The 27752-nt window shown below is 39.0% G+C and overlaps 1 protein-coding gene across 4 annotated transcripts; it reads left to right on the top strand.

Moving 5' to 3' along the window:
- The first annotated feature begins 217 nt into the window (after positions 1–217).
- Blimp-1 (PR domain zinc finger protein 1) lies at positions 218–26229 on the top strand. 4 transcript variants are annotated; one of them, XM_020942533.2, is made up of 6 exons: positions 218–2609; positions 17891–18504; positions 18600–18716; positions 19049–19087; positions 19609–22219; positions 22285–26229. In XM_020942533.2, exons 2-6 carry the CDS (start codon positions 18019–18021, stop codon positions 22797–22799), a joined length of 3768 nt encoding a protein of 1255 aa, XP_020798192.2. In that variant the 5' UTR covers positions 218–2609; positions 17891–18018; the 3' UTR covers positions 22800–26229. The 4 variants fall into 4 exon arrangements, with proteins under 4 accessions (XP_020798192.2, XP_086690038.1, XP_020798191.2 ...); XM_020942532.2 differs by lacking the exon at positions 218–2609 and adding an exon at positions 16778–17515; XM_086833912.1 differs by lacking the exon at positions 19049–19087.
- The last annotated feature ends 1523 nt before the right edge of the window (positions 26230–27752 follow it).

Here is a 27752-nt window from a genome sequence, read left to right as displayed (position 1 = left end):
GAAGCCCGGCTTAAAATATATTGATTACTCCCCGCGGCTGCTCCCCTCACATTGTTAATTACACTTAAGTTATGTAAATGCTCGTTTTTCAATTAGTTTTCGTTAAAGCCTTTTGTCTCGGCCAATGATTTGGCACTTATTATTATAGCCGTACTATACCTATGTGAATGTGTTCTCTTGGTATCTGATTATTTATCTGCTCGTATTTCCTTTGCAGCAACTACTAATTTTTACGACTGAATAAAAAAGCAAAAAAAAAGAGTGCTAAAGAGGAAGTTCCTCGTATCTGGCCAAAATGTGATCGTTCGGTAAGTGCTTTACACAGTATTTATAGCTTCGTTTTATTGACTTCGATTAGATCATTAATGGCTTGGAGTTGGCTATTGAGTCATGCAATGACTAGTACTTATGCAAAGACATCTAATGCTATTGAGAAGCATTTCAGTCTTGACTTTTACTTTTTTCCAACAATGTGTTGCACTCACAATTCATTTATTATTGAATATTGAATACTTGGGTGTACTTGTCTAAAGAAAATTAATATATACAGAGGTTTAATAGTAAACTAAAGGGATATATTTATGCAGAGACCTGAGTAGAAGTATTAATTTCTGCGAATTTGCAATATTTGCTAGACTTATGTAATAAGAAGAAGGATATACCAAGTTTTTACTACAAGAATTTATATTAAGCATGATAAAAATGGGTATTTATTATTTTTTATAAAATTTATGGCTTATAGTATTATTAGGTATTATTAGAGCCTATATAATAATCTTTGGTATTATTAAGTAATTACTATTTATATAGCTTAGTTTTTACTTATAAGTATACATTTATTTTTAAGTTCTAAATTGAAAGGTAATTAATTACAAAGCGAAGTGTCCTTCAAATAACAATACAAATACAATCGAAACTAAGTTAAGCAGGTGTTAAACATTTTATAAAATGTTAAATCAGTTTTATGTTTATTTACCTCAAAATTAAATTAATTTACTTTTTGAGGGATATACTTAAAAAACTTAAGTTACCAAGCAAGTAAGGTCTAAAAACATAAACCGGTTAAAAAGCTTTATTAGTAAATAATGAATTTAAAATAAGAATACATAATGAAAGAATTGTAATAATTATGATAGGAATAATAATTAAATTTGTTAGTAATCATAAAATTATCAATTCTGAAATGTGAAATTGAAAAATGTGACACATTTAGAAAATATCAAAGTTAAGTAATCCATTTCAGTGATAAGTAACCTTGTAAAGTGATGAGAAAAAGCTCTCACTTCCCCGTTTTTTTTTTGTATAAGATTTTTTTACGTCTGTCCGTTTATTGCCAATTGTGTTGGGAACATGAAATTTGATATGCCAAAAAAGTAACAAAAACACTGACAAAAAGCTAACTGAAACAGAAACAAATCATGAGCAAACAAACCAATTACATGCCATGCAAACTTCTGGCCAACACAGAGAGAGAGAGAGAGACAGAGACAAAGAGCAAGTGATCCAGAGAGACAGGGAGAGAGGAACGGGTTAAGAGAATCGAGAACAAGTGGTTGTTGCGCTTGGCTTGCCTTGCGCGGATTCTAAACTTGTTAGAAGAGACAGACGTACCAAAAAAAAAAACAAAAAAAAAAACTCTAGTTGGTGTTGTAATTTTACGCTCGCATGCTCAATTTGCGGCAGTGTGTTAGAGGCGTTTAGAACTATTTGCAAAGAGAGTGTGTTCCGGCTGCTCCAAGGGCATGCATAGGTATGTGTGCGCTGCTGCTGAAGAGATACCTGCGCGCGCGCGCTCACCTTGAATGAAAGTTCTGGCCCGCCTGCCGAGTGAGAGAGCGGGAAGGAGATAGCCAGAGAGCCAGGGAGAGAGCATGAGCCGCGGATCTGTGGGATTGATCAAGAACCCGATACACCTGAGCTGCTCTCTCTTCCGCACAAGTGTGTGTGTGTGTGCGAAGAGAAAGAAAGCGGCGGCGTGTGTGTGTGTGTGTGTGTGTGTGTGTGTGTGTGTGCGTGCGGGCCGTGTAATGAAATGCTGAAAAGTCTATGTATCTGTCTGCTCGGCCAACGTCGACAGCGCTGCCTTGAGAAGCCTCTAACGACGGCAGCGGCGACACTCTGAAGCGACTCATCCGCAGTTTCAGTTTCCCGTAAGCAACAAAACGATCGAGACATGATTTCCAGAACCGAAATCCATCAGATCAGACAATATAGTAATACCCATGTAATCCAGGGGTTCTGAACCGCAAACAACAAAAATCTACCTATGTGCTTTTAACCCCTTCTTCAAGTGTTTTGTGAAACAAGTGACATCGAAATCCCTAAAAAAAACCCGCCCCCGCTCAGCAAATTAGTTCAATTTTTAGTCCCCCGCCCAAAATAGAGAAAACCAGTGCATTTTGTGTAACAATATAGTATGCTAACTATATTTGAAAAATAATTATATCAAAATATATCGGCAAAAGGAAGATATTACAAAACAAAACAACAAAAAGTGCTCCTCGAATTGGATTTATTGCGTAATGGATTTAAATTTAGCAGCAACATTAGCAGTCAACCTCAGATCATCAGCGAACGCGGAACGGATATGCATTTAACTGGAGAACATGGTGAGTACATTACTTATTATGATTTATTTTACTACTATTTGGGGTTTTTTAAAAAATAATATATATATTTAATTATATAGATGATGTTTGAGGGGTTCATATAGTACAGAACTTAACTGAAAGATAGTAATGGAAGGCGTTTCCCGAAAGTTCTCTATAGAAAGCTTTCTTTTGCTGGGTAGTTTCTGGTTTTTCTGGAAGTATTTGAATAAATCTTTTGCCATTGTCATTTCCCATTAAATCATTTCTTTTGAATTTTAATTCTTAGCTAATTTCTATTTTCTATTGGCAAAAAAAACTTCTCCTTTAATTTATTCTTGGTTAATTTTTCTTTATTAAAACTCTTTTTATATTGACATCTTAATTGCTTTGGTATTCTTGATTTGCAACTTTTTCTCATCGATATCTCGCACCATAATTTATGACATGGGTTTAATTTTAAACCATGATGATGTTACACAGCATCTTATTATTCTTCATTTGCGGCCGCCGAAGACTTTCACACACAGTTTATGCTAATCGAAAAATTTCCGATAGAAAGGTTATATAACAAGCCGAAAAAAATAAAACACGTTTCAGTCTGAAAAAGCCCACAAAAAAAAAAAAAAAAGGAACGAGAATAAAAAACAGAGTATAATGATTAATTACAGGCAGGCTAGAAAAATGGCATAAGCAGCTAAAATTTCTTGGCCACTAAAATGGGAGATGGCAGAATGATGATGGTTAGCCACTAGCATTTCATTAGAAAAATCATATATACATATATATATACCTCTCTCCTTATAGTAGATATATACATTTAATAATCACATTGGCAAAAACAACAAAGTAACACTCAGCGGCAGCAAAAATAATTAGACAAAAACCAGTTTGGGCTTAAACAAATCGCACAAACAACAAAATGGGGGTAAACACACACAACTTTTTGCCCGGCAGTGTAAGAGAGAGGGCACGATGGGCCGGGTACGGAATTGGGCGGCTGTAAGAGCGGGATAGAGACTCATAATTGGCGACGTAAGGCAGAAAAACCTTGACTTTGACTTTAAATGACTCGACAACTGATCGCACGCTAACACGCTCCAACAGCGGCAGCAATAAAATATTGTATAAACAAATAAATTGAAAACGAAACGAAATCGAAACGAAACAAGACGAGATGAATGAACAGCGAAATGAAATCAAAACTCATTGCGATGCAAAAATGATCACACGAAGATCATTTCAATATCAAGGTCATTAGCTGCAGCTGTTCGATTCCGATATAGATTCTCCCCTATAACTATATATATAGTATCTATAGACACCACCACCACCTGCTGCTGCTGCTGCTCCCACAGATGGTGGAGCCGTCAATCTCCGCTGACTCGATTCCAAATGGCATACGAAATGAGTTATAGCAAAAGCTATAGCTGCTGCTTAGTTTGCAATTTAAATGAGCCACATCTAAGTTTGTTGCCATATGAGAAAGCAATTCTTTTGATTCTTTACCCCTTGTAGTATTTGTTATTGTTGTTCTTCTTTTTTTTGGCACGCATGGCGAGAGTTCGTTGACTGGGCAAAGCCTTCCTCTTACCATCACAAAAACAAATGACTTAGGCAACAAACTTGCCTTCGTTTGGTTTTCGTTTTCATTTCAAGCCTCCCGAGAAGCTGTGCAGAGTGAGGGAGAGGGAGAGGGAGAAGAAAGAGAGGCAGTGGAGAGGCCAAGGACCTAGGCCAAGAATTAGAGAATCTCTACCCCCCCTAACCCCACCCCCCTCGAAAAGTGAATCTGCCGCTTCAGCTAGCAGAGGCAGCAGAAGAACCAACACACACCAGCAGCAAAAGAAGCCAATGACCAGATGGGGAAACCAGTTCATGTCAGCCTCATCCTTGGGCTTGCGTTTCGGTTTGGGGCAGGTTGCAAACCTCTATCTCCGCCAGTGATTCCGCCTCCTCTTGGTCCACCTCCTCCACGGCCTCCTTCGGGCCACGATCCCCGATCCCCAATCCCCAATGTACAGGCATCCCGCATCGGGGGAATCATTTGCCGTGAAAAGGGCGTTCAACTGGCAAATGCTCATGGGCACATGGCGTGCTTAACTGAAGCAAGCCAAAGGTTCTTGCTCTCAGTGAGTTCTTCCACAGATGCACTGGGAAATAGTGTCTAAATAACTAATATTCTGGATAGAAGATATATTATTTCGACAGTTTTGTAAGGGAATTTAGGGTATATTAAGGAAGAACATACGGTTCAAGTAAGGTTCTTAAAAGGGGATATATACTTAATCCTAAAAACTGGCTCAACTAATTTCAGAATTAAACATAAAATTGTTGTAATTAAGATTGTGTTTCAGAAAAGAATAATATACCCTTGCTATATTATTAAAATTTAAATCATAATTGGAAGAAATTTCTGGCCCTAAAAAGCATATTCTTGATCAGCATCAACAGTCGAGTAGATCTAGTTATCTCAACTAAAATTCTTGTTCTTTTCTTTTATTTTCTATAAGAATTGCCATGGAACTTTTAAATAATTCAAATAATTTTCAAAATTAGTTTCAAAATCTTTATAATATTTTAAAAATATTTCGTATTAATCTAAATCCTAAAGTCCTAACTCTTCCTAGCTCATTTTTAAAAGGTTTTTCTTAGAGTGCACCTGTGGGTTCTTCTACCTCTGCCACTTCCACTTCTAAGGCCTGATGAAAAGGGAATCAAATCACTCTTACTCTTGGCCAGCTTTTTTTTTTAGTTCTGTTGCAGCCAGGGTTATTGACTCGCTTGTGGTCTTCTTACCTTGGCCGGCGTCTTCTTTTGCCTTTTGCTTTCTGCCAGAGTTGAATCTTGCTCCTCTTTGTGCCCCGCCCCCTCTCCCTCTTTACTATATCTTCCCCCTTGCAATTAGAATTGTTGCTACCTTGGCCTAAGAAAAGGAGGAGACATGGGGCATCAGGAAGAGATGCCAAGTCATCCGCGGCAGCCTCCAAGCAAGTGGCGGGCCAAAGAGAGCCATTAAAGAGAACGCCAACGCACAGGTGGCTATCATTCAGGCAGGTAAAAGAGACAGCGAGCGAGAGAGACACAAAGATATAAAGAGGGAACCAGGAAGAAAGTGTGGCCAAGCAAAAGAATGAAATGAAAGAAGCAACAGCAACAGCAGATGAAAAGAAAACAAGTTCAATGACCGACCTACTCAAGCGCGTTATAACCAAAGCACACACACACAGTGCAAGAGAGAAAGATTGAGAGCCGAGAGCATATGCGCATGCGCCGAGTTCCAAGCCGAACCCGAAGCCGCTGACGAAGCCACTGCCGAAGTTGCCGAACTATAAAGCCGAGCCTCGGCTCCCTTGACGTTGAACTTTGCAGCAGCGACAGGTTCTGTGTCAATGTTGTTGCCTTTTGTTGCCTCTTGTTGCTATTGTTGTTGCTGCTTTGACACTATCGCGTTTAGCTGTAAATGCCTGCCCTCAGCCTTAGCATTGTTGTTGGTGTTGTTCGACGGCGTTCTTTTGTTATTGTTTTCTGTGCATTGACTGTGACATTGAGCACTGCAAGAAAATATTAGGTAATTTCTTTTAGGAAGCCTGAATTGGTCAAAGAACTTTCAAAGATTAAACTCTGTATCATATAGTATAGAATCTATAACAAAAAGTTAATCATCTTCAATTTTGTTGGTAGTTTTTTGTTTTTAAAGGTATTTTTAATATTTATTTTTAATTAATGCATAAAAAAAGTTTAGCTTTTAGTAGTATATTAGCTACATTTCCATATTTGTAAATCTATATATTCATTGCAAAGCTTCAAAATACAACCAGGCGTATACGTAATATTTCTTGTACAAGTAAAGCTGAAACTTAAATACAGAAATATGTATTAACCTTTTAGTAAATCAAAGAAATATTCATAATTTCTTACATTTAAGCTATTTGTCTCAGTGCATTGTTAGAATAACTGCCCGATCATTGATGGTCAGATAAAAGAATATGGTTGAAAAAAGGGGGCGTTGGAGTTGCCCAATACTTGTCTGTGTGTGAATGCTTCTTCTATTGTTTAACCCTTTAAATAAATAAAAACAAAAAAAAGCTGCTGGAAATCAAATTATGCTCATTTACGCGCCTTGAATACGTAATCCGGCTATTTACCAACCAGCCAAGTCGTCGTAATTTGACTATGACAAAATGGCTCTTTATTAACCTAACGGTATGTTCACCGGCCATGTACACTCCACCTATTACTTTTTTTTGGCTTTACAGTTTAATGTCGTTTGCTGGCCATTAAGTAAACGTGCTTGGCGTACTTTATGATTACCTCGCTGGCGGTTAAGTTCAGAGGAGACTAGAATACCTCCTAGAGTCGTCTCCGAATAGTTTTGCATAATTATAGTGTCCCTGGCAGCGTTACTTCCGCCTTTTGCTCTAGTTCATTGTCAACGGTCAATTTTCAATCGAATGCAACACAGCAACCCTCGTAAACAGAGCATGCGTTTAGGGGAGAGCAACAAATTGGGGATAAGGGAGAGGGAGAGAGAGCGAAAGAGGGAGAGAGAGAGAGAGTTCACAGTGCAGAGTGCAGAGTGCAGTGAGAGCTTTGCTCAAGTCTGCAATGCACTGGGAAATATTTGATTGAAGTTGGGAGAATAAAATATCCTTCAGACGGAACAGAAAATACTTCATTTAAATTCATTTAACTAGTAATCTTTATTTAAATAATACTGGAATACTGGAATAAAGTCTTGTATATTATTTTACAATTATAAATTGGTATGTTTAGCTTTAAATGGTTTTCCAAAAGCTACAGGTTAAAGCCTAAGTTTAAGGATACCAAAATCTTTTCTCTACAACTAATTATTTTTTCTTATTTTGACTTGTTAATGCAAAGTAATATTATAAATTTGAATTTATTCTTTATCCTGTTGTCTAAATTGTTATAAAATCGAGCTTACTTTGCTATTTAAAGTTTAATTACCAACTCTGAGCTTATTTCACTCTTTATTAATCAATTATTTCTGTCGAACCCTTTTGATTACAACTCTACCCTGTATTAGTCCTCTTCTATGTCGAGTTCCCAAATCCCAGAACCTGACCTAACCCAACATGTTTTGTGTTTCAAAATAAACTTTGGCTGTGGGGAGCCCGAGCTCCCCAGAACTCCCGAACCCGAACTCCAGGCCGAACCTGAAGCCGCCCTTGCAGCTCTGCTGCTTCTCTGCCGGCGCTCCGGCGCTTGTTGTTATTGTTTTGCTCAGTGGGCGAGTTCAGTTCATGCCAAGTGCAAGTGCCAATAGCAATGGGAAATCCCCCCACCCCTCCCCCCGCCCCCCTTGTTTACTGTCTGAACTGTATGCTGCCGGCGCCAACGGCAACTGCGACGGCAACTGCAACAGCGACGACAGCGACGACGACTTTGCATTTTGGGCCGAAATCGAAGGGAGCTGGCCATGTTCAGTTCGCTATTTCAGTCCTGACTCGGGATGTTAGCGCGTTGGGCAGGTCATGTCTCATGGCACAGCCGCGTTCCGTGGACCAAACCGAACGGCTGAAGGAAAAATCAGCAATAGCAGGACATTGCTCGTCTATAATATATCGTGTATATATATTTGGCTAAAAAGCAAAACCGCAAACCACAAATGTGTTCAGATTCAGATGCTAAATATTAGTGTTCTAAGTTAAGTGTTTATAAAAAGCTCTGTCTAAGCATCAATGTATCTATATAAGGAGCTCGGGATACCATCAACTGGTGCAATGTGTTCACACGCCGATCATAGCAGACCATTATCATTTGATCGCATCTATTTTCGCGACACCTTTGCCAACATCAGTTTCTTCAAGTCGCGTTTAAAATGCAGCCAAATGATGGCCAACACCTGAAATAAGACTGACGAAATTCACAGAGACTGAGAGTGGGGAAGAAAAACCAGGAGCAGCAGCAGCAGCAGCACTACGAAAAGTGCATTAAACGAGGAAAGAAGGTAGGACATATTGAGAAATTTTTAAAGGATAAAGTAATAAATTATAATTAACCATTTCAAGAGGTTGTTTTCATTATGAAACTATTGCTTAAACATTGATTAACTTGGGGTGGTATCCTCATAGATATCTTCTGGCTTATTAATGGTCAACTATTATGCATAAAATATACTTTTGCTTTTGCACTGACCATGTCCTAGCGCACTGTTAAAATTCCGATTGCCAATCGGAACTCCCCCCCCCCACTCCTAACTCCTTCCTGGCCAAAGGAAAGTTCTGCCGACGCAGTTCAACAACCTTTTTGCGCTCTCTCTCTCTTTCGGTTCAGTAATGCACTCCACCCCAGAGAACCCAACCCAGACCGTACAACTCATCTATATATATATTCAGATATATATATGTAGTATATATCCTGGACCCAGACACAAACACCAGCCGTTGTCTCTTTCGCTCGCATGGCCTTGGTAGCTTTTGCTGAATGGCTGCAAAAAATTAAAAGTGAAACTTTGCTGCGCCTGCCTGGGCAGACGATGACGTCGGCGCACAAGCTCGGCTCAACTGCAGTTCTTGCCACAAGGAGAGGGGGGGAGGGGAGGTGAGGGGTAGCAGGTCCTTCGCAGTCTGCACTTTCGGGTCCTTGGCCTCTGCCGCGTCGCAGTCGTTGGACTTTTCCATGCTGCACACTGTCAAGTCCACGGAAGAAGACCCAACCCAATCCAGTCCAAGTTGGGCAGGACCTTCGCGTCTGTCTGCTGCCAGCGTCGCAGCTTGCGTTGCTGCTGCAGTCTCTGCCAGCGCTGCTGCTGCTGCCGCTGCTGCACTGCCTCCTGTCGTTGTCCTGTGTGTGTTTCGCTTTCCGTATCGGGTGTGTATCCATTCGCCCGGGTACGACGACCGTACGTGCCCGGCGGAGTTCATTGAACGCCAGCCGCAGCGCCAGCGATTTATGTATGGAAAGCGAAAAGGATAATGAGCCGAAGTCGACTGAAGCTCGAAGCCAGGGCCCTGCCCCAACGTGGCAGAAAATGCACTATGGGAAAATGTGCGTTTTTTCATTTCTTATTTATCCTAAATGTTTTCATTTCTATGGTTTAATAGTAATATAATTCATTTATTTATCGATACATTTCTTTTCAATTCAATTTGATTTATTTATTGATACATTTTATTTTCAATTAAATATGTTTATTTATTTATTGGTTTGTTATTGATACTTTTCATTTTCAATCAAATTATTTAATTATTCTATATTGATACAATTTATTTTTAATTTAGTCTCCAATAAAAAGCTAACTGTTTCATATTTTTAAATAAAAACTTATAAAAAATATCCAGAAATAGGAAGTACATGTAAATATATTCTTGAAGGATATTGTAGAGCCTTATTATAGATACATTACTAGTTTAAGCTTATAAAAAACTATATTTTGTCATAAAGACACTAACAAAAAGGCCATAAAATCACAAATTTCTTATCCGAAGGACTCTCTAAGGATATTGGCACTGATTTATTTCCAGTGTAGCCACACTGATGGCGTCGTCTGGCGTCTGAAAATGCCTGAAAAGGGTCGTTCGCCTTTTCTGTTGTCTGGCCCTTATTTTTGTTGCCCCATGTTGTTGCTCTTGTTGCTCTTGTGTTTGAGTGTGTGTATATTTTTTTTTACTTTGACTTTTGTTGTTGCTGTCATGGTCTGGCAACCAATCTTGCCACGCCTCCCCTCCCAAAAAAAAAAGAAATCCCACCGACTGGCTGCTCCTTTGTCGAATTTATGCGCATTTTCAATCGCTTTGTCGTAGGTCGTGTTTGAGTTCCGCACTGTCGTCAAGGTAATGTGTCGCCCACAGGATTAAGGACTTAAGCAGCTCCTGATCCCGTCTGACCATGCTGGGAATCCTTGCCAAAGGAGACACCTTCTTCCTGCATTTCTTTTCTTTTTTTAATTGTGGTTTATTGATTTTGTAGCCTAAAAGGACTTCGCTTCCTATTTCAGTTCTGAATTGTTCTTTTTTTTGGTGTTACTGGTAGCCATGACATCATCATTAGGAAACATGATTTGGCGGCAGTAGAATTTTATATATATATTTTTTTTTTTGGAGTTGCATTTGCATTGCCTCATCGCCGCTGCCGACGTCAACGTCGTTGACGGCGTCTGAGTCTGGGTAAAAAGCATTTGACCTTTGGGTTCGTTAACCCTGTCGCACTCTAGATGATGCCATCTATGGGGGAGCTCTTGAAACAAACAAAAAAAAAACCCAGCAGGAAGTGCATTTATAGGGAAATTTTAAAGTTTTTAAGGGACTTTATAGCCGTTTTATGAAATTTATCGTTCAGAACTTGCAGATAAATCATAAATTGAAAAAAAAATAATTATGTTTCATAGGTGTGTAGTTGATAATGATAATGTTTTGGCGTATATTTTCTAGATAATATGCTCTTATATACTTCAAAATCCTTAAACAAATACATTTGCTTTGTTTAAACACCGATTTCTTTATCTCCGACAGCAATTAAAGATAGTATTTATAGTTTATTAAGCGGAAATACCTTTTCCAGCGACCTTCAAATTCTCACAATTCTTTCAGTTTCTGGTTTGCCAATCCAAATATTAAAGTTTAATCATTCTTAATTAAACATCAACAAATATATTTACATATATTGTAACAACAATGAAATATGCAAATGGAAAACTTTCACTGCGCAATAAGGCGAACGTTTTTTTTGCCAAACTGATAAGGCAAAGTGCAGGCCAAAAGCTTAGCGAAGCCAGAAAAACAAACACTCGAAGCGTAAAATGCATTGATAAGAACACAAAGGAGCCAAAAAGGGGTGGAAAATAGGGAGGGGGTTTTGTATTTAGAAATAGCTTTTAATTTATGGTTATTTGACCTACGTCAAAAGCTAAATAGTGATTAGACTTACACGCCCAACTCAAGGGCACAACCGAAGCCGATAGTTTTAGCTATGGAATTATATAGTATACAGTTTGAGGAGAGAAAAAAGCCTATTGATTTATTATTATTATTAACGAAGGCAGTAAAAGTTGCAAAAAAAAAAACAAAAAAACCATTAACAAAACACAACAAGATAATGCACTAGAGCAATAGAAACAAGCAAAGTTATAAAACAAAAAAGGCTATAGCTTTTAAACGACATTTATGTACATATATTAATTACATTTACTGATTAAACAAGTAATACTCGAGAATCATGACAAACTAATCTTTTTCTATTTAAACAACTAACTTAATTATATTTGAAATTATATATTATATTAGATAAAAATACCTTTTCTTTATTTTATATTATTTTAAACAAAGCACTTTAATTGCTACACATTTATTCCACAAATTTATACAAATGAATGAAATGAAATTCCCAGAAATTCTTTAAATTATACGTTATACTTTCGTTTGTGGAATTTCAATTGATTATTCTACACAAAACATTTTGCAAAATATACAAAAGTATAGCCTGTTTTGCATTTATCATTTATTTTGTTTAGTATACTTTCGCTTTTATTGTGATTGTTTTTCGTCTCTTTTTTCTTTTTTTCATCTCTCTCTGACTGCAATGAAGTGAATTTTTAATTGACTTGCAATTTACGTTTATTAACTGCCAAAATCCGAGACGACTTGACTGTACAGTGGGGTAATGTGTGAGTGTGAGTTTGTTTTTGGGGTAGCCTGCAGTAGCCTGTCTCACTCTTGCATTCGTTTTGCACATGCGCACCAGAGAGAAAAAAAAAAACCAAGTAATGCACACAAGATTTTCAAGGTTAAAGTGCAACGGAACCGCAACACAATACTTTTGCAGGCAGCATAGAAGATATAAATATGGCGCATACCTTCTGCTCAGTGTCCTTACCAACTTGATATTAATTTCATGAAGCTGCGATTAGGTAATCAACGACACCCACTGTGCAATGCGGATGAGTACAGTGGCAAATTTCTTGCTGTTTGTTGTTATTGTTTTCGCATTCAATTCGCATGCACATTCTCGGGCTGTGACTCAAGGTTATGAGATGATCATCATCATGATGATGATGATGATGATGATGCCCAGTCGCACCCCCTTTTGTTCCCTTTGACGCTGAAAAGCTCACACAAATTATTATTATTACACACAGACTGAGAGAGAGAGAGACAGACACACACACACACACTTGGTGAGGCAAATAGCGAACAATTTTATTTTATCAGCTGCCTGACCACCCCACCCCTTACACCTCACCACCCTTCGTTTCATTTTTCATTTTTTTTTTCGCTTTTCGTTTCGTTTTGCATGCACATAAAACTAAATGCGAATTTCCCTCCCCTCCCCCCTCACCATTTTACATTTCCGGGTTGTGTGTGTGTGTGTGTGACTGTATTAGGTATTAGCCTATTGAATGCCGCCTGCAAATCATCTCCGTCAACAATGGAGTGTATATGGTATTAACTAATATATCGCGTATACGCCATGTAAACGCTGTAATAGCCTCGAAAGTGTAGCGAATTTTCAATGTCATAATAGAATCGACCATAGCAAAAGATCTTCTAATTTTGTCATCCGAAATGTCATAGTTCCTGGTTTTAAATTTAATGGAATCAGGGTTTTTATATGGACCAAAGATTAACAATTTACAGTTGTTGTTATAATTTATACCTTATCGGGTATATAAATTCTATCGTTTTAATATATTTATTAGTTTCTTTATTAAATAGTGGTAGCTTATCACCCTTCTAATAACCTCTAGCAAACCTCATAGTAATCGAATAGGAAACATTTAGTTTTTAGGTTCCGTATTTGATTAGTAAAGGTATGTATTACTATAAAAAACTATATGAGGAAAGTTATCAATGAGATTGTGAATTAATAGATTAAAATACTAAAAAAAAATACCTAAAATTCAATATCAATATATATATATTTATATACATATTGTAATATATATATTATCATTATTATATTCCAAAACAGGATTTTAATTACTTTACTTTTACGAGTTTGTTTTTTTAAGAAAGTATTCAAGTTCGCTAATATAATAATTAGTGCAATTAATATTAATTATAGAGCATGTTTTTGAGGTAAATAAAAAGTGAAAATATTGAATATATATTTATCATTTAGCTCAGTAGGACAGTTTGCTTATAATTATTTGTATATGCCAACAAATTAAACATTTAATGCTTTAATAATCTCAAACTTTTTGACAAAGTTCTTTAATAATAATTACTTATTACTTTAACCTATTAAAAATCAGCAAACCCCCTTTATTACCCACTTCCATGTCCCTGCATATTCTCCTACAATAAATATTTACATTACACTTGAAGAAAATACATCGTTAAATTTGTTTATTCATTGAAACTACTTAGCGTTGATTTCCTACTTAGATAGAGCGAGATGGCAAGCGAATTTATGGCTGCAACGCTCTCTCTATCTCTCTCTGTCTCTGCTTGAGTGTCAGAGTTATCAGTTGAACGTGCACAGACATATATACAGCACTATATAGTATAGTTATATATAAATGTATATAGTTTATGAACAGAGTGTACTATGCGGTCTAGTACAGTTCGCTTTGTCCTTGAACAAGCGAACCCATTCGGGGCTCGCTTTCCGCATTTTGCAATTTGATAAAGATCGATGCAGTGAACGTGAGCATAGAGGAGCTTCGCGGAAGTTTTTATTTCGTTTTCTCCTATTCACTCGCCAGGCAATTATTAGCGGCCATCGGGGCGTATGCGCGATGTGGCAATGTGAGCGCAAACGCTTATCAAAGTGCACTCGCTCGGGTCGTCGGCGTTCAAGTTGAATGTTGCCACTGCCACTGGCTTTTGATTTTCTTTAGTTTTCTGTATTCTGTATGCTATTTTCCCCTTTTTCCTGATTATGTCTCTTGTGTGTGAGTATGCTGTTTATTTTTAATTTGATGCGCCTTACGTTGCGCTCTCTCTCAGTGTGTGTCCTTCAAATGCAATTGTGCGATGATTAGAAACGCAGAGCGCCAAGCGGATTTTTACTTTTTGTTTCTAATGCTGTATATATTATTTAGGTATGTACACAAGTGTGTGTGTGTGTGCAGCTGTTTATTTTCATTTTCATAGCGAATGGCGATAGCGAAAAGCTTTTTGGCGCGCTATCTGCTCGTGCAGTTTACAAAATGCAACTGCACAGATACATTGCAGTTGTTTATTTTAATAGAATTTTTTTTTTTTTCGTTGTTTTGTTGATTTTTGCACGGCACTCGGTACTCGCAATGCATGACAAGACTTTCGACTTCCTAGTGTCGTAATTGCGACAAGGGTTTGCCCCACCCTCGAAAATCGAAAGTATCGCGGAATGGTAATGGGAATCAGAATTGAATGTCTTCCTCATCTTGTCTGCATATTTTTGGCTCGCGGCGCCTACACAGACAAGGGATGATGCACAGAGAGATATTAAGTGGCACTATTAAGGATTTTGTCAATAAATTTGAGTCATTAAAATCCTTAACTTAAACGGAGATAAATCAGTGACTAGAATTCAATTAAACTTATGGTAAACTGGATTGGATTTTAAAATATTATAACCTTTTTAAAAACCTCTTCAGAAAATACAAATTTCAAGCAAATTGTCTAAGTTTTGTTAAAAAATAATAACTAAATAGATAACGGTCTATCAATAATATGCATTTCTAAAATGGCTTGAAATATAATACTCATAAAACAGTATTTAAATCTTCTTGTTATCTTATTATATATAGTATTGTTTATATATCATATTTATCTATCATTAATATACATTTCTAAAAGAGCTTTAAATATAATACTAATAAAACAGTATTTAAATCTTTTTATTGTCTTATTATATATACTTTTGTTGATATATCATATTTATTATTCCAACAGAAAGTATAGTAAATCCAGTTTAACTTATTTATCCTTTTATTCAGAACCTTTTCCTATTTAATTACCTTTACTTTTTCTTGCTGTGTTAAATCTGTCTGTGAAACCCAAAAAAGAAATCACTTTCTGCATATCGTTTTCGCACATTTCCGCACTCGCAGAACCGAGAATAAAAATGCAATTCGCAAGTGCAAGTGCAAGTGCATCAATCTCACACACACACACACACACACACACACTGACAGATACACTCTTAGTGTGTTGCAATTTTGCATCCGTGTCGTCCGATCGACGAGCTCGGAAAATTCGCACGGGAATTTGCAGGCAGTCCGCATTCTACGTGCGTGCAGTTCGACGAGCAGACGAGATTTCTTACGAGTGTGTGTAGCTCCTTTTTGGCCCCACTTCAGGCTCTATCTCTCTCCCTTGGGAGTTGTTGGTAGCACTTCTAGTCGTAGTTACCACTCATATAGGTCCTATATAGATTGGGTGAGTCCATAATCAAACAAAAAACAAACAAAAAACCCTACCCAATAACCCAAACAGAGTGACCATCAAAGTGAATTTCCTGGTTATGCGATTAATGCACTCAACTTGATGGGGGGTGTGGAGATATCACTTTTGAGTTAGGGAACCTGATAAGAACGAGAGTTCCTGGTATTTCCTGATGTTTACTAACTAAATATGTTAGGGAGCTAATGGGGGAGATATCCTCCCTTTCTTTTGTGGATTAATAACCTTGAGGATTTACTTTGAAGTATTTCAAGGGAAATATATGTGTAATGCTTTGTTATATGTATATTTTTTCTGGGAAGATTATTTAGAAGAATAGAAAAATATCGTAATAATTAGTTAAATTAATTACTAGAACAGAAACAAAGTCTGAAACTAATAAGCTCCTGGTAAAATAATAAAAAGTATTATTTTCTGTCTATACTCAAAGTTCTTAAGCAATTCCTTTATTTCTTCTATTTAAATAAATATTCTTCCAATTATACCATATCCCATATATATTCTTTCCATTTTATATAAGCATAATAAATTAATTACACTTTTTAAATGAAATACCAGACATTTTCTTAACTTGTCAAAGCACTTCCTCATTCTGCTATTAAGGAATTGAAAGGCACAGCCTTGCCCAATAAATTCATGATTGCGCATCTAAAAATGACCGAAAAGGGAAGAAAGAGCATTTGTTGAATTTTAAATACTAAACCAAATGCATCACCGTTAGTTGCAGTCACAAAATGAAAAGCTTTCGAAAAGCCGGAAAGCGTTTTGGCGTCAACCCTCCTCTCGAAAAAGGGAACTTTCCGAGCGAGAATCTGAGAATAGAGAATCTTTTGCGGGATGCGTTCGTATTGCAATATTCAGGGTAGGTGTGTGTGAGTGTGTGTGTGGGTGTGTTTTTGAGTGCAATGCCGGCTGTGTGTGTGTGTGTGTGTGTGTGTGTGTGCTCTGTGCTTGCATTTTGAAGCTTTTTTGGGGTCTATGCCGGTTGGAAGTGGGTCAGTAGTAGGAACTCTCGGTTGGCGGCGTCAACGTTTCCATATAGCTCTTCTTCACCAACAAAAAAAAACCCAAAAAAACCGAATATAAATAACTACAAAAATCCCAAAATAATAACAAATTAAAATTTATAATTAATTGCCTTTGAAGCATTGGGAAATGTAATTTTGTTTCTTACAAAAATAAGGAAACTAAAACTAAATGTGGCAGTAGATATAAAATAATGCAAGAGCAATCTCCTATCTGCCATAGATTGACAAGTTTACGGGGTGCCTGGAGGCAGCCGGAAAATAATTCCGGGGCGGGCAACCGGCCACACGGCGTATGCGTAACGAGAGAACGAAACAGAAAGTGATGCGTAATTTGCGGGCCCAACGAATCAATAAGCAACAAAAACAACAACAAAATAGTATGCAAAATATCCAAATCAACAGCAGAATAATCAATTAGCAGTTGTACAATAATTAAGAAACAAAAAAAAAACAAGAGAAAATGTTTTAAATTAGAGAGAAAAGTTAGCAGAACGAGAGTACAAAGCCCCATGCAATGGCAGCCAAATGAAGGAGGAATCTAAACCAAGTGAGTTTTCTTTCTCTAGAGGAAATGACATTTTCCTAGCACTCCCCTCCCTCCCAAAGGGAAGAGGGGGTGGCTTCACGGGTGGCCCTGAACGTGAACGTGTAACCTCCATTAAGGCCGTAATCTTGAACTGCAACCCGTCCCCCTCAGCCTTCCGAGACTCGTTACTCGTCAGCATTTGCTAGTTAGCTTTTCCGAATGCAACACTGCAAGCGGTGAGCTTTTCATCGTAGGTAGGGGTTAGGTAGGGGGTAGGGGGATGAAAATGGGGGGTATACAGGTGCAAAAAGGGGGTGATAGGCGCCGCTATTTATAGCGCCAAATCTAAATTGTTTCTATAATTAAACCATCCCCAACTCTTTGTGCCTTTTCCAGATCAAGTAAAACTTCAACTAGCAGAATAAGCAGACACCACTGAAATCAGCATATATATATACCATATAATATATATATATATATAGCGTTAGCTGAGCAAACACCATAAACCATAGCTGCAAAACGCCATGCACGGACACCACCACAATCATTCACAGAATTCACAGGAGCAGCAACAACCGGGAGCCATCATGAAGCTGGGAAGCTCCTCTGGCCAGCCACATCATCCCGCCCACAGCCATCCACAACTCAATCATTCCCCGCATTCGCATCCGCATCCGCATCCGCATCCCAATAGCCATGTCCAGTCACATCCGCATCCACATTCCCATTCGAAGGTGCATCCCCAGCCACATCCACATCCGCATCCGCATCCGCACCACAAGATGTCTGCCAGAAGGGCGCGCAGTCGCAGTCGGAGTCGCAGTCCCACGCCGGATGGCAGCCAGGATTATGATGTGACCAGGATGCGGGAGGAGGACTTTGAGCGACTGGCCGTGTATCTGGTGCCGGATGTGCAGGCGGAAAGGGGGTTACCCAATCGAGCGGATAAGACGCTGCCACGCAGTCTAACGCTCAAGTCATCCATGGTCTACTCAACGCCAAATGTTAAGGTAAGCATCTCATCAAAGACCTCTTAAAAATATCTGATTCTAAATAGAGTATAAATTTACTACAACTTCCGTATTTTATCTGATTTCCTCAACAGACTGAAGGAGTTTGGAGCAGCGGGGTCATACCACGTGGCACTCGCTTTGGCCCATTCGAAGGCATTCCAACCTCAAACTATCCCAATGATAAGAATAAGGCGAGATATTTCTGGCGGGTAAGCAAAGATCTTCTTTAAAGAAAGGGTTCAAGCATCTGTTTTTCTGATTTGCATCCTAAGTTTTTGCTTCACAACTAAGTGTTGCCTTAAATGAATCATGCTTTCCCCATCCAATCATCCAGCAAGAAAAAAATATATATAAACATGCGACTAACCAACTCGTTTCTCTTTAATTTTTTAATTTCATGTGATCTAATCTTAAAACCATCTCCCACAAAAAAAAAACAAAACCAACCCAACCAATATAAACACAAAATATGAAACGAATACAAATTCAAAATTACAATTTTGCATTTTGGAAACAATTCGAATTGATTGTGGTTAATCAGGTGCAGGGAACACGCCACATAACCTACGGGAATATTAAGGTACCACTCACGATTTATGCTTTCTTTGATTTCTATTTGTTGTCTTTGAACTCTGACCTCTCTGACCTTTAACTTTCCATCCCCAAAACTAATCCCAACAATCAGCACAAGTTCTTTCCTTTCTTTAAGCTATCCTTGCACTGCTCTGTAATGTTGATGTGTTTTTGAAAAATATCTGAAAGATAGTGATTAGTTTCTACATAAAACAGTTAACAAATACCTTTTAATACAAAGGTTTTGTAAATATACTTTATAATTAAAGAAACTTTTACAAGAAATATATATTTTCATCCTAAAATCTATTTCTAAAATCGATACATTTTACAAAACTCTAAGGAATTTTGCTATGGACATTTTTCAAACACACATCCCTTGAACTTTCCCCCCTTGTAGTTTTCTCTGCGTTTGTTTGTTTTTCCTTGTTGTGCGTCCTGTGTTCATTGTTATCCTTTATGTTTCTCGTTTAACTTTCTGAATCTTTCTAAATGCCTCCGCTTTCTTCGCTTTTTTCCTTTCTGTAGATCTTCAAGGACGATGACTACTATTATCTGGATGGTTCAGATCGCTCGCAGTCCAACTGGATGCGTTATGTGGCCTCCGCTTATAGTCTGTCCGTGATGAACCTGGTGGCATGCCAGCATCAGGAGAACATTTATTTCTACACGACCCGCGACATCCTGCCCAACGAGGAGCTAATGGTTTGGTACTGCAAGGACTTTGCCAGTCGCCTTGGCTATGACGTGGATCCCGAGACGACCATCTTTGGTGCCTGCAAGCAGGCTGTCGAGGCCGAGGAGGAGGTAATGGACGAGGAGGAGGAGGAAGCGGAGCCCGAGGAGGAGGGTGAGGCGGGAGTTGAGGGTGGCAAGCGTCGCTATTCGATGCCTGCTCCTGAGATACCAGCCGAGGTGGCTGTGAGTCACATCACCTACGTGATGGGTCTCCATCTGCCGGTGGGAGCAGCGAATGGTGGTCCGGCCAGTGGCTCCACATCGCCGCCACCACCAACCCCTGCCGGTGGCCAGTGCTGCCGGAGAGCAAGTCCACCCTCCCATGTCAGCACCACTTCCTGCAATGCCCACCATCCGCACATACAGCATGCCAGTCGTCATGCCTCCGTGATCATTGGTCAGGATCGTTCGCCTTTGACCAGCAGCAGTGACAAGGATACGGCAGGATCACCACTGTCCGGTCTGGATCATCAGCTGACGCCGCAGGACGGCAGCGTGAGATCAGTGCGCTCGGATGAGGGTTACCACAGCAACGAGTGCCACGAGGATGGCCTAACGCCACCCGAGGATTCCAGCGACAGCGAGAGTGAGCACAACTACGTGTTGGATTGTTCCAAGAAGGCCATTGCACCCAAGGAGACGGTGATTGCTCAGGCACAGAAACCAAGCAGCTCGCCACCGGCTGTGGTCATGGCCAATCCCATCATTACCACCACCACCAGCAGTAGTATTAGCCACAATGCATCCACGGCCCCTGCATCCTGTGAGACGGATAAGAACGAGTACCGGAAATTCAAGGTGAAGATGCCTCTGAAGTACGAGTTCAAGAACAAGAGCTGTGTGAAGCAGGAGCCCAATCTTAAGGAGGTGGACCAGGAGATGTCGCTGCCGCATCACGAAGAGGAAGAGGAAACGGCCATGATGCACCAAGAGCCCGATTCCATTTGTCCCTCAACCACCACTCACCTGGGTGATGAGCATCTGATGATTATGGAGAGGGAACGCGAGAGGGAAAGGGAACGAGATCGGGAGCGGGAGAGGGAGCCATCCAATCAGCAACCCGCCTCCTCCACGGTAATCGTTCTGGAGCACAATTCCGGAGGACAGGCTCGCACCATTGTGCCGCTGAGTAAACCCTACTACGAGCCAGATCCACCAGGCGAGCGCTATGTGCGCTTTGGTCAGCCCAGTTCTAGTATCCTGGAGACAATCCTCACCAGCCAGCATCGCTTGGAGGCGGCGGCGGCAGCGGCCAATGCCTGTCGACAGGCCAATGCAGCCACACCGCCACCCACTTCGCCCACGGAGATGGCCTACAGCTACAAGAAGTCGCAGCGTTATGGGAATGCCGTGAGTCCCGACAGCAGCTCAAATCTTGGCCAGAATGCCGAGCAACAGCAGCAGGGAGTGGGTGTAGTGGTGGGCGGTGATCAGGATATGACCCGAGGCACCTTAATCAAGGGGGAGTGCTCGCCACCGCCGCCAAGTCATCATCACCACAACGTAATCTTCTCGCCTTCAAGGCATCCAGCATATCTGGGAGCCGGCGAGGCGGGTGGTCATCATTCGCCAAGTCCTGGCTATCCAGGATATCCGCATTACGGAGCTGCAGCCACATCCACCTTCCACTCTCCTCCACACAGCTCTCACTCGCCCTTCGACCGGCAATCGAATGCCTCCAGTGGAGCGGGTTCTGCCTCCAATTTGCATTTGCTGCAGAGCAGCACACAGATGTTGAACCATCCGCTGATGCAACCACTAACACCACTGCAACGTCTCTCCCCGCTGAGGATCTCGCCACCGAGCAGCCTGAGTCCCGATGGTAACTCCTGTCCCAGGAGTGGCAGTCCCTTGAGTCCCAACTCCCTGGCCTCCAGGGGCTATCGATCGTTGCCGTATCCATTAAAGAAGAAGGATGGCAAGATGCATTACGAGTGCAATGTATGCTGCAAGACCTTTGGCCAGTTGAGCAACCTGAAGGTTCACCTGCGAACGCATTCGGGTGAAAGACCCTTCAAGTGCAATGTGTGCACCAAGAGTTTCACCCAACTGGCGCACCTGCAGAAGCATCATTTGGTGCACACCGGCGAGAAGCCGCATCAGTGTGACATTTGCAAGAAGCGATTCTCGAGCACCTCCAACCTGAAGACGCATCTCCGGCTGCACAGTGGCCAGAAGCCCTATGCCTGTGATCTTTGTCCCCAGAAGTTCACCCAGTTTGTGCATCTCAAGCTCCACAAGCGGTTGCATACGAATGATCGTCCTTATGTGTGCCAGGGATGTGACAAGAAGTATATCAGTGCCTCGGGATTAAGGACACACTGGAAGACCACCAGCTGCAAGCCCAACAATCTGGAGGAAGAGCTGGCCATGGCAGCAGCAGCCACTTCCGAGTGTTTGGGTAGGTTACCCTGAACTTTGTGTTAAAAAAAAGCTCTTTACTTATATTTATATTTCTCTAAACAGATAAAGATCACCCGGAACCGGATTCACGTGAGGCCTATGAGCAACTGCAGCAGCATATGCATCCCTCTGTGCATCCTGGCCTAAGGCATTTGTCCTCTAACGGAGGACAGTCTCCACCCCGCCTTATCCCATTGGGTAACCACATGGCATCCCAGCAGCAGCAGCAGCAGCAACAGCATCCCCAGCAGGGAGTGCCACCGCCACCGCATCTGTTGATGGGTCAACATCCGGCTCCCATGCTTCTGACCACCGCCAGTCAGTTGCCACCGCCGTTGCCCTCACACCACCAGCAATCCTCGCCCAGCCGTCTCCTCCAGCATGCCCATCCCCATGCACTCCAGATCCAGCAGCAACAACAGCAGCAGCAGCAACAGCAGCAGCAGCAGCAACACTCCCCCAAGGGTTTGAAATCCCTGCCAGAATCGTATATGCATGGGCCACATGTGCAGGCACAGGAGAGCAGACCCTCGGTCATAGAGTCCTCCAATCAACCCATGATCATTGAGTGCACGTAGGGTATAGAGCATTCGTTGCAGACCAGAGGAAGTGATGGAATCCAAGTGCAATAAAAATCAATTAGAAATTAAGAACGGACAGACAGACAGACAAAGAGACAGAATCCCCCAGAAGAATAAGTAAGAAGTAAGAAGCAGCAGCAGCACAAGTAAACGTAACGGTATTATTATATAGTTGTATATAGAGAAGACTCTTCCCCCTCCGACTTTTCTTGATCCTCCCCCCTACCTTGAAAATCGTACTCATTTTCGCGCTATGAAAACTAGATCTCAACAATTGGCAAAAACAAAAAAAGAAAACCCTGGAATTCTTCCTTCTCATCATTATCAGCATGGCAGGAGAGCACAGCACGAAGGGCATATTATTTTTGATAAATATTTTATATATATACACACACACACACACAGAAGCACACATATAAAGGATATGAAAATTGGTCAGCAATTATTGTTAATTGGGGGAAAAACATTAATAAACGGAGATGGAGAAGGAGAACGAGAGAAAATGCATTTAGGATTCGAGGCTTTTCGATGATTTTCCAAGTTCTGAATTTAGTTTGTCTCTCACTCTGTTTGTTTGTTTGTTGAGGCGCGCACCTTTAGATGTAGATGATATAGAGACTAAAAAAAGGATAACTAAGGATATACATATACCGATACATACAATACATAGATTCAAGTTGCCTTATTTGAATTTCGTTAGCACTGAACAAAAAAAAAAAGTAAAAACAAAACCATTTGCTTAGGGCCGATCATCTCTGTAGCAGAACCGAGAAGCTAATCTATACATACGTATTTTATATATGAATATATCATTATTATACATACGGATATATATATATATTTATATGTATTTTATTAAATATACAAACAACAACAGCAGCAGCAACAAGCAAAGGAAAGCAAAAGTGTGTGTAAATATCGAAGACGAACCTTTATATATTTCGGCATCTGTTGAATTAGCTATATAATTATGTAGGCCACTAGGGATTACCATTACCATTATCATTACTATGATTATTAAACTATGATTATTATGCAAAAACAAAACTTACAAAAAAAAAAAAAAGAAAACAAAACGTATAAAAACTAAGCAAAGGAAGAAAACGTAAAGAAAAACTTAGCTGAAAAATCGGTGCTTTTGACTGTTTCCATTTGTCCACATTTACATTTACGATTTACGATTGTATTTGTATTTTGAAACACATGAATTATACATTATAGATCACTCTAATATATAAATATATATATATAAAGTATAGCATAACACTCTAGAGATACTATTTCCCCCAAAACTACTTTTGCGCCTTAATCACTCAACCTTTCTCCAGTCCAAGAACTCCCTTAACCTTAACCTTAACCTTAACCTTAAACAAGAAAACCGAATCCAAAAAATTTGCTCGTATTGTACTTTACCAAAATTACGCTCTCAATTAGTCTTCGTTTTCGTCTGAATATATATATATATTATATATATGAAATCTTTAGCTAACCCTAAGCTTATAATCTTAATGAGGCTGATTAGCTTTAAGTACACTTACATATATCTAAATTAATATATTATTAGCGCATTATATTTACCCCCTAAGGATTTGTATATTAAAGGCAGAGGGTTCCAATACCCTCTTCCTCGATCTGTAAGACACAACACCAATTCGTAGGGATAAGTATTGTCTTGTTAAGTACAAGATACTGGGGACTTTTGGGGGGGAAAAATTCGGGGGGGTGGAAAATTCGGGCGGTTCGCAATCGAAATCCGCTAATTGAGACTAAGACTATGCAAAAGTTTTTGTATTTTTGTATCTGATACAAAGCAAGCAAGGAGTTAGGAGTACTGAGAAGATGTTTTAGCCAAGTAAGCTCTACCCTAAGTTAGCTCTAAGATTTCTAAGCATATGCAATATTTAATTATATACGCATAATATTTCTAAAGAAAACGCAGAAAAGATGAGACAAGCCTACATACATGGAAAATATAAAAGAAGATAATCAAAATTATACAAAAAAAAAAAAAACATACAAAAAACGAAATTGATTTTTATTTCTCATTTGGTTTTAATCTCACATATGTTGGTTGTGCAATCATCTATTTACAAATCCATTACATTCTTATTGTGTGCAATATTTCATTAAATTTTGAGTTATTTCTCTCTTTTTTTTGCCATACTTTTTGAGACAGTTAAAATTTAATACTAAAATAAGCGACACACATAATACTTTCCTATTTGTGAGACTGAATGAATTACTAATATATACAATATACTCGTAACGCATAGAAGAAGAACACACCCAAGGAACCCCAGACATTTCGATATATATATATATACATATATTTTACCGAACCTTTTGTTTGAGCAAGCATTGTAATATATTACGATTTAGATCCGGATCTAGGCATATATATATATATATATATATTTATACAAAAGCACACTTATATAATATACGTAGTCGTAGAGAGCTATAGCTATAGCTATTTATATAGACGAAAAAAAACCGATGGCCTATGGTTAAAAGCGCCCAACTTTGTACAGTAATTGAAATCTGTTTCAGGATTCAAGAAACGTGACGACGACACAACGTAAATTTAAATGGAGAATAAATGACTGCTTCTTAGTGTTATAAGTGACTCTGATTTAGGTCGAACACTCACACATGAACACACACAAAATGATTCAAGGATCAATTCTAGAAATCAAATCCAAATATATATTCCATTATATATTCAATAAGTCTATCGTATACCTTTATTGCAAATCAATATTTCAAAATGTATGAATCTATATAATTACAATTATCTATAATTCAGCCCTATATAGGATCATGTAGAGCCCTCTGTTATGCATACGTACTTTAAATATTGTCGTATGAGATTGTTTCCCCCACTCACTCTATCTCTCTCTATCTACCTATTTCTCTCTCTATCCCTCATATACACAAAATGTACAAAATTGGTTCTCGTAAATAATTACAAATTAGAAAAAGGAAACAACAAAAATAACAAAACGCAGCGAATTTTATTTGCAAATTGCACGTAAAAAATAATCATTTTACAAAATATTTCGAGATGGAGATTGAGTTTCTGTTTGAGCCCTCTTGAAAGCAAAAAAAATAAAATATAATGTTGATTTGTACGAGCCTCAGATATATATATATCACGCTATATATATATATCGGTCACCTCTTATACCACAATAAACGAAATAATTGACTATATGCCTATTTAAGCGCCAATTATATGCGAGACATTTAAAAAAAAGAAAGAAAGAAAGAGAAAAAACCAGCAACAAAAATCGATTATCTAATTATTTGAATGCAACTTAAATTCCTATTAATTATATATGAAATATCTCTATAAAATATCTCTAAAGAATCACAATTAATAACAGTACGAAAAGAATGAATAAATACAAAAATATTTCATACTAAAGGGGTTTGGAGTTTCTTTTCTCCTTGATTGAGCTAAGAACTAGGGTATACTTTTAGGGGTTCCCTAAGGTACTTTTGGGCATTTCATTATCCTTTGTTATATCCTTGCTAGGGTATTTTAATTTAAGTAAGAAGCATGCAAGGCAGTGAAGGAGGCATTTCCGACCCTATGAATCATATATATTCTTGATCAGCATCAACAGGAAAGGTTTTCTGGGCACACTAAAAAAAATAAAAAATTTTTTAATTTTTTTTTTTTAATTTTATAAGGGGTTATATCGTCAAAATTCTCCAAAAACGATCGATTGTTTCAAAATATTAAATTTAGTATGCAGATTTATTAACCTATTAAAAACTAACATGGGAAAGCTTTCCGTATAAAAATTAATGCATTTTTGGCTTAGTTATGCGTTTTTTAAGATTTAATTTTTCAAAAAATATGACCCTTTTCTAAAAAAAATAAATACTGATTTAAAGAATGGGAATATTTTAAGCGTAGTTATTTTAATTTGAGTATTTAGATCTATTATCTTATATACAAACATAGGAAAGTTTTCCAATGGCAATTTATCCCTTTTTCTAATTCAGCTTTAAAGGATTATCTCAGCAAAGGTATAGAAATTTTAGTTTACCAAAGCTTGCTTCCTTTCATCTTTTTCCTTTAATATTTTCTTGATTTAAAAGCAACAGTTGAGATATAAAATCTTTATCTGCAAATCAAAAATATTTGTTATATCTATCTACTTTACTATATTGATTTAATCCAAGTTCACAGAGATTAAATGCAACTAAAATTTTCATTTATACTGGACTTCCCTATACCTGTGACGAAGAGCTGCACTTTGACGGCCTGTCACTGCAAATGGAAACATCAATCACATGTCAATCAACGATGAAAGTAGGGCACTTCAATGGTTACTCTCACATGTTAACCCCTCCCCAAAGGACATGCAAATTGTGTGCGTTTCATGCATAAAAAGCTGACAACAACGAATAAAAAAACCTATACTGATTATCGCAACACAAAAAAAAACTATAGAATCAGGAGACAAAAATCGGAGGGAAACGAGGTGCCAGGTCGGGTCAAACGCGTGCTGTGCGGATATGCCACATGGATGGCGTAAATGGAGCGAATGCATCCTCCCCAAAACTCAAACACACAATCCTCCCCTTCGATTTTGCATAGAATTTTCCTAATTTTCATATACCAAAGCCTTGATTTCTGTTTGGCAACGTTTTACTCACAAAGCGGATTATTTTCATGGCCATTGTGCCGATCGCCCCCTTCGTCCTTCGTGTTCTTTCGATCCTTGGACAATGCCCGGCTGCACTTCCCCAAACGTAAATTACATTCCCGGCGAGTGCCAGGACCACGAGCAGGACGCCTTGTTAATCCTGTTCCAATTATGAGCATGTGAGTGCCTGTGCCTGTGCCTGTGCCTGCCATCGGACATCCCTAATGGGCACTTTCGCTCTCGTTTCGTCCTTTGTCCTTTGGCCGGCATTGTCCGCCGACCACTGGCC

Source organism: Drosophila serrata, unplaced genomic scaffold (assembly GCF_035046125.1).
Source record: "Drosophila serrata isolate PLE 108 unplaced genomic scaffold, ASM3504612v1 contig_272, whole genome shotgun sequence".
Classification (NCBI taxonomy): domain Eukaryota; kingdom Metazoa; phylum Arthropoda; class Insecta; order Diptera; family Drosophilidae; genus Drosophila; species Drosophila serrata.
Note: the sequence above shows the minus strand (reverse complement) of the source record. Positions and strands in the feature narration are given on the sequence as shown.